Source organism: Amphiura filiformis, chromosome 12 (genome assembly GCF_039555335.1).
Source record: "Amphiura filiformis chromosome 12, Afil_fr2py, whole genome shotgun sequence".
Lineage (NCBI taxonomy): Eukaryota > Metazoa > Echinodermata > Ophiuroidea > Amphilepidida > Amphiuridae > Amphiura > Amphiura filiformis.
The window spans coordinates 15,179,201-15,187,307 of NC_092639.1; the positions used below are offsets into that span (position 1 = coordinate 15,179,201).

Genomic DNA, 8,107 nt, shown 5'->3' on the forward strand with positions numbered 1-8,107 from the left:
TGCAACTTCTACCACTTGACATTTTAGAGAGATTGCGATTTCCAAACGTAGCATCAAACGTACGTGGAATCTATTCAAAATTCAAGGGAGAGTGATTTTGAATAGATTCCACGTACGTTCGATACGTATACGTTTGGAAATCGCAATCTCTCTTTTGTGAGGATAAAAACGGACGGCGAAGTTAGCTTGTTTACAAAATAATCTATGTTCTATGTTCTTTCAATAATTGCCAGAGTGCCAATATCTCTATTTTTATTGGTTAAAATCGACGTCATTATTAAAGTATTCAGTATTCATCGCGTAATTACATGACAGTGGCAGGCTGGTGGCCCATACATGCATCTTTGCCAACGAGAATCACTGCCGCCACATCGTAATCTCAATCAGCTAATCTGAAGCCGATTTGCCATAGACCAATTGCGATAAGATAAAATGCGAAATTTTTCATAGCGGCGTTTTTATCTGATATATGTTTAGAATTCAAATTGCTTTTACAAAACGGTGTCCAAAACGTCACGGGCATCCTATAATGGAGCCCACCTGGACCCGACTATACCTGGTTACCGAGTGCTGATTGCCATGATAATTTGCAGGCCGCGTGAGCATAGAGGTGTTTGTTTTATCTCTACAATCCTGGACCGGAATCCTGGCGGAAATTCGTTGCTACACCAACACGTGCTGGTGTTATAAACACGCAATCGGAACTAAATGCTAACTATGTGATAGTTCCGCATTACCTTTGTATAATAGTTGCAAATGCACATTCAGCTTACACTCACCCCTCTTCCCCTCCCGCATCTTTCAATGTTGGGAGACTGTTTAAATATAATGTAGAAATGGTGACGATTTTGTCCAAATCAACATCGCAATAGGGGAGAGGGGAAGGATGACGGCCAATTAACGCTCTGATATAGCAACATTTTTCGCAAGGATTGTAGCTCTCATCATCGACTATATTCAGACAATAATCAGGTACAAGAAAGTGCCGCAAAAATATAATGCACATTTGTTTAATGCACTTATGCGCACTCTCCACTTGATGAAACCACTTGAAGGTTCCTTCACATGTGAATGAGATCAGTCTGGGGCACATCACCCCTCCAATATCAAGCGTCGTTGACATGTTGGATGGACTTCCCGGCTTTGGAATGATAGACGACACCTAGTAGGCCCAAGCTCGACCAATTTAGATACAGTTTACACGGTATAATTACCGGGATAATTACATGGTCTATTACTGTCGAACTCCATTGACAACTTAGGATGATTATTATACCCCAGAATACCGAATAATCATCATTTCATAATTGCTAGCTATTCTACCCTGGGTACATGATCATCTATGGTGTTTTTGAAAGGCGTCTGGAGTTTATTCCTGCTTCTAACCAACCATCGGGGTTTGTATTCGGTAGTATGGAGAAATCATAGGTCTTTTTCCATATTTAATTAGAAGCAATAAGTTTATAAAAAAAATACTGCAGGAATGCATGGAAGAAATTTCAGTTAAAAATATCAAGCCACTCATTTCTATCTGGAATCTGCCGGTATCATTGGTGCATCTTCCGACGTGTCTGTGATATCTTGCTCTAATTCCTGCATAGTATTCACGTCCTCCTGATTCAAATCAATGATCAAAAGTTCTTGACCCTGTTCTTCATTATCCCCACCATTTGTCGTAAGATTCTCTCTGTGTCTCGCGGCAACGTGAGGCAGGATCCTACCAGGTTTCCTTGTCCCAAATCCTAAATCACCATCTGACATCTGGAGATCAGTTTCACTGTGGTCTTCAACAGGTGGGCCAAACTCATTAGCGTGCATCTCACTAGAATCTGATAATTCAGACCTTCGAAGCGATGTTCTGTTGTCTAGTGGTAAGTGGCAGTTCGGATTGCTGATGACCTCGACTTGTTCCACATTCCTCAAGAACACTCGAGGATCTTGAGATTTAGGTACATTAGTTCTAGGAAATTTACAGAAGCATAAGGCTGCGGCTATCAAGAAGAGAACGAGAAGAACGATAAGCGGGGCTAGCCAATGCCACGGTGCCGCGCCGATCATCTTGGTTTAATTGTTTTCTTGTGGTGTGTTCGGTATATAGAAGCTGAGTGAAGATTGATAGTTGCTTGGCTGTTGCAGTCAATGTATCTGTAAAAACAATAACATAATCAAAATTAACGTAAAAAGCATCACAATTAAAATCGTCCTCCTGCATGTCCTGAAATTTTACCCAAAACATGCCAAATAACACTCAATATCCTAAAGTATTGGCTGCTGATATTGGCACGGGATATTGGCCCAATATCATCTTCCTCATGGTAGGCACAATATTGATGATAATTATGTTGGGTTTATGCCAATAATGGCTCACTGTCCGACTGTTTGCACATATATTTCTGTACGAGGATGGAATAACGTTGTATAGTTATTGGGCGACGTCGCATAGTTATTACCATTAGGTCAACTCCGTATATTTACTAGAAGCCGTTAGAAGCGTTGGACCAACGTCATACTGTTATTAGAAGTGTTGGACCAACGCCGTATATATAAAGGCTATATCAATATGATTGTTCTTTATCTGTTTGTTGGTCTTTTTGAAAGGCCCGCCTCTTCCAAACCTTCCATTTGATCCACTCAAAATGACCAGACTTTAACCTTTAAACATTTAAAAGTCATGATTTCAAAGTCATTTCAAGTTGATCCAATGGTGCGTTTGCACATGCAAGCATTTCAAAAAACACCAAAATAGACGTAGAACAGATGGAGAACAATCATCTTGATACATCCTGTAGTTATTAGAAACGTTGGACCAACTCCGTATAGTTATTAGAAGCGTTGGGCAAACTCCGTATAGTTATTAGAAACATTGGGCCAACTCCGTATAGTTATTAGAAGCGTTGGGCCAAGTCTGTATATTCATAAGAAGCATTGGGCTGAGCGCCGTATAGTTAATATAAACAGTGGGCCAACTCCGTATAGTTATTAGAAGCGAGGGGCCAACTCCGTATAGTTATTAGAAGCATTAGGCCAATGCCGTGTAATTATTAGAAACGTTGGGCAAGGCTCCGTATAGTTATTAGAAGCGTTGGACAAACTCCGCATAGTTATTAGAAACATTAGACCAACTCCGTATAGTTATTAGAAACATTGGGCCAACTCCGTACAGTTATTAGCAGCGTTGGGCCAACGCCGTATAGTTATCAGAAGCATTGGGCCAACGCGCGTGTAGTTATTAGAAACGTTGGACCAACTCCTTATAGTTATTAGAAACGTTGGGCCAACTTCATATACTTATTAGAAGCATTGGGCCAACACAGTTATCAGAAGTAATATAATGGTTGTCTGTTTGATTCATTGGCAGGTCAGGTGATAGGCCTACGTGTATTTTGCCAATTGACATCAAACATATAGGTCAACTTGGCGCAAAACCAAAGAAGCAGTCATATCATTCTATATTATTTACATTATTTATACAGTATTTTGTACAGTAATTAATAGCACCAGGTCTTCCATTGCATTGAAAAGAAAAGTTGGTTGAAAATGTATCTAGTTTTTGGCAAAATTGTCAAAATTAAGGCCGATTTTCAGACTTGAAAGAAATTCATTTCACTACACCCTGAAATGTTTTTCTAGGGCCACCACTGACTAATAGGTCGAAACGTGAAAATAAGGTAATATTGTGGTGTGAAATATAGCATACTTGTCTGATTATATTGAAGATGAGTCACTAATATCAAAGCCAAGATATTATTACACTAATCTAACTTGGTGTTTTTGACCGTAAAATTAGCTATCGGTGTGCGTCATCCGCCATGTTATCCATGTTCTTAGAATAGATATAAACCTATTTGAAAACTCTAAAAATAATTTAAAGAAATGTATTAGAATAAAGCCTATAACATGCATCAAAATATATTGGCACCTTTTCGAAGTGTGAACTCATGATATTAAATGACATGACGTGAAAATACAGTTCTTCAGACAGTTCTTCCTAAGGGCACCAGGATCCGGGCTTAATGGTCTTATTTGGACAGGCACATTAAAAAACATTTGGAGACTGAGGATATTTTGCTTCAAAAAAAAATAATAAAAGGCCATGTTCATCAGATAAAGTTGTACAAAACGTATTTGGGACTTTGGGTGACAAAGTCTTAAAACATTCAGTGACAAAGTGTGATGACACTCAGACAGAGCATTTGTACTATATGGCAAATCGGAAGTATAACCTGCTATAGTCTCGCCAAGAAAGTCGGACTGTGCCAATCTGGTCAAATTGGCGCACATCAGTCTTGTATACAGGGTGTCCCAAAAAGTTCTAAAACTCAGATGACAAATATTTTCCCCCAATAGACATAAACTTTAGGCGATTTTGGGGGAAACAATGTATATCTTCTTGAAAGATCAAAATTTCCATATCATGGCCGGCTTTTAATCCCAGCTACATAGGCCTACACTTTAAGTACATATCATTAGATTTATAAAGTTTACTTCGAGGACTGTTAAATGTCAAAAATATAATTTTAAATTTATTAATAATTTGTCATAAAATTTGTATTATATCGCGAATTTCAAAAATCATTTGAAAAAACTTATTTGAAATCATCAGGGTATATTCCTCGAATTCAGAATTAAATGCAATTTTGTGCGTCTGATGTGCTCTCAGGTCCCACAAAAATACTGTGCAAACGTGCACTATCTGAACTATTAAATTAAAACTTGATTATTCCGCTTTACAGACAGTTTTAAAATATGTTATTCGTTTATTTCTGAGTGTTAAGATCTTTTTGGGATAACCTGTAAGATGAAATTTCGTCTCTCTATACACACTTAAAAATACGGGGTCAAAAATAACCCCAAAGGGTCATTTTTGACCCCGCAGGCGACCTTTAATTATGAACCGACTAAAGAAGGGTCAAATTTTACCCTGGGGATCTAGCGCGAACAATTTGCCCCAAATTGTGGTTAAAAATGACTATATTTAGGGTCAAAAGATGATTTGACCCGAGTGACTATATTCAGGGGTCATTATTAGAAAATTGCCCCAGAACATGGGTTGAAAAATGATTATACTTGGGGTCATTTAAATATGACCCTTTTAGGGGTCAATTTTACATGATGCCGAACAACAGAAAATTACCCGAATAGGGTTAAATAAAACTAACCCCGTAAAAGAGTTGATAGTTTAACCCCGTCGTTTTAAGTGTGTAGACTAGCTTCTACTATATAGGCCTACATGTATGGACAAAATAGCCTACTACAGAACAGAACCCCCCAAAAAAAACCCGTTTAAGCTTTACACTTAACTACATCCTTTGCCACGGAAGTAGGTCTATAGGCCTACCACAGCAATACCTATTAATAAATATCCATATTCACGTAATTCGCATTTATCTGGAATATACATGTATAAGGCAATCATGGCAATGACAAGTATTCCGCATAAAAAAGCATGCCACCTTGAGGAATGTTTTATTGATAACGATTGTTTACCCCCCGCACCCCCGCTTCCCCCCAAAAAAGGCCAATGATTTGTAAAATTTTCAGAATAATGTGAATATTAATGAGAACATAATGTCGAAAATTAATTGATCTAGTTTAATTTGTTAGTCATATCCCCGTCAATGTACCAAATGGTTTCGTCGAGAAAGTATAGGGTGTCCCAGAAAAAATTACCGGGCAAATGAATTTGAACGTATAAGTCGAGAAATAGATATCAGAATCCAAAAATCTAAAAATCAGCAGCCTATCACTGTAAATTGGCCAGAACACATGGAACGCGTTCATTAATGTAACGGTTTTTTAACACATGACACGTGTTCAACTTATTTAGAGAACACTAGTCTGAACACCTGAGATGTGTTCATAAGATACAGTTGAACACATGCCACATGTGTAATAAGTGTTCTAACATATTTCAGAACATCAGTGTTCAAACTACAAGAACACCAGTGTTCAAATGAAACAAAGAAAGACACAAGGAAATAAAAACACATGTCAATTGTTCAAAGGTGTTACACAATGTGTTCTAAGTTTTGAAAATGTTGTCTTATTTTTCAAAATCAAAATAATATTAATGTAACAATGTTTCCTTTTTGTGATAGTGCTAGGTAAGGTGACACTATTTAAGGCAAATTTTAGTATGGATATATGCAGACATCTTTTCATAACTAATCTTGGAAACAGAGACAGAACACTAGTGCCAAGTGTTCTATGACTTTTACAGTGCAGATTATATCCCTTACCTTATGGATGTGATCAGTGAATGTCATAGAATCGGAATGATTTTTTCGACATCATAGAAAACTTCAGTCACGTCGCATTTTCCGCCAGTTGCATCGGTATAATCCGTTATAATTTCATACTAAGATAGAAGACAGTCAGCATGGTTGGGTATTTAGAATATGGCAGTCGGTAGTTTTGAATCCATTTTTGATTAAATTTTTCCGTTCGTTCGCCGGTGTTCAATTTTGGATCAGTATAGCACGTGTGCTTGCTAACCATAAATAAGAGCGTTTAAGACATGGGCTTTCCTTGCTATGGGAATATACAGGAAATAGCTAGCTGTAGTGAAATAGGTTCTATGATTAAGTTGGGGATATTAAGGGCTGAATTGTACTTAACATTTATATAGACGTCTATGGCTCAATGTGCAATAATTCGAAAATCCAAAAAGTTTTTCGCCGATAAACCAAGTTTTTCAATCGAAAATCCAAGTGCGATCGAAAATCCAAGTTTTTCAATAATATTGCTCAGTCGATAAACCAAGTTTGTCAATTGAAAATCTTAGTTTATCATCGAATCCAATCTTGTTTTTTTTTTAAATCTAAAAACTTGGTTTATCGATACAAATTCGAAAAACTTTGATTTTCGATCGAACACCAACCTTTTCGGTGAAAAACTTGGATTTTCAACTGAAGAACCAAGTTTTTCGATTGAAAAACTTGGTTTATCGGCGAAGGGTTTTCAATCGAAAAACATAGTGATGAAAATGTAGAGAAAAGTCGATTTTGTTCACAATTAACCAAATTTTAATATATCCTGATTAAAGACTAAGAATAAAAATCTTTTTTAAATATTAATTTTGGTCAAAAAATAAGAACGAGAGGAGAGAGAGGTGGGAGGTGGGGATAACTCAGAGTGCGCACTACCATCACAAACGTAAAAGTGTGCATCTTCCTTTTTAGCCCGAAAAACGACGTGTCGCACGCACTGACTCATCAAATAGCAAAATTCACTTCCATTTTTGCCGAAAATAGTCTGAATTGTAGAGTCCCAGTAAGATCCGGAACAAAATATGTTCGCCCGCCCCCGGGGCCCACCCTACCCGGCCCATGCCTCCTCCGCCGTCACTCTGTTAATATAAAAGCGCCATAATTTGAATACGGTTTAAAGGTCGTGGGTGTCTTTATAAAGGCTGATTTACACTCCAAGAAAATTAAGGCTATTCTAGAAAATTGGGGCAAACTCCGGCTCACTATCTAGGCCTATATAATAATACTGGTAGTCTGTGACTCTGTGCCTCTGTCTGTGCCTCTGTCTGTCTGCCCGCCTATTTTCTGTGACTCTGTGCTTCTGTCTGTGCCTCTGTCTGTCTGTCCGCCTATTTTCTCGGAGACTAGGGGTCGCACGTTCCTCAAACTTGGTGGGTGGGTGCAGTTTGACCCCATACAGAACAAGTTTGTATTGGTTAGTGGGTCAAGGTCACCCAAGGTCATCCAGGGGTCAAATTAGTCAAAACTGTTTTTCTCGAAGACTGGGGGTCGCACGTTCCTCAAACTTGACGGGTGGGTGCGTCTTGACCTGGGACAGAACAAGTTTGTATTGGTTAGTGGGTCAAGGTCACCAGAGGTCATCTAGGGGTCAAATTAGTAAAAACTGTCATATGGGCATGCAACTTGGTGGGTAGGTGCATCTTGACCTAAGACGGAACAAGTTTGTATTGGTTAGTGGGTCAAGGTCACCCAGGGGTCATCTGAGGTCAAATTAGTAAAAACTGTTTTCCGCCTATTTTCTCGGAGACTAGGGGTGGCACGTTCCTCAAACTTGGTGGGTGGGTGGGTGCATCTGGACCAAATAGCCTACGGGTAACCGCCTAGTATAATTATAATAG

General features: G+C 38.5%; 1 protein-coding gene across 1 annotated transcript; it reads right to left on the minus strand.

The window, feature by feature from the left end:
• Window positions 1-207: 207 nt before the first annotated feature.
• Window positions 208-2,115, minus strand: LOC140165845 (uncharacterized). The gene has a single exon (XM_072189176.1). The coding sequence runs from the start codon at window positions 2,056-2,058 to the stop codon at window positions 1,528-1,530; it is 531 nt and encodes a 176-aa protein (XP_072045277.1). The 5' UTR covers window positions 2,059-2,115; the 3' UTR covers window positions 208-1,527.
• Between the last annotated feature and the right edge of the window lie 5,992 nt (window positions 2,116-8,107).

What these genes read in the sequence shown, in the direction of transcription:
- LOC140165845 (XM_072189176.1), bottom strand. Translation starts at nt 2,058, where the DNA reads ATGATCGGCGCGGCACCGTGGCATTGGCTAGCCCCGCTTATCGTTCTT.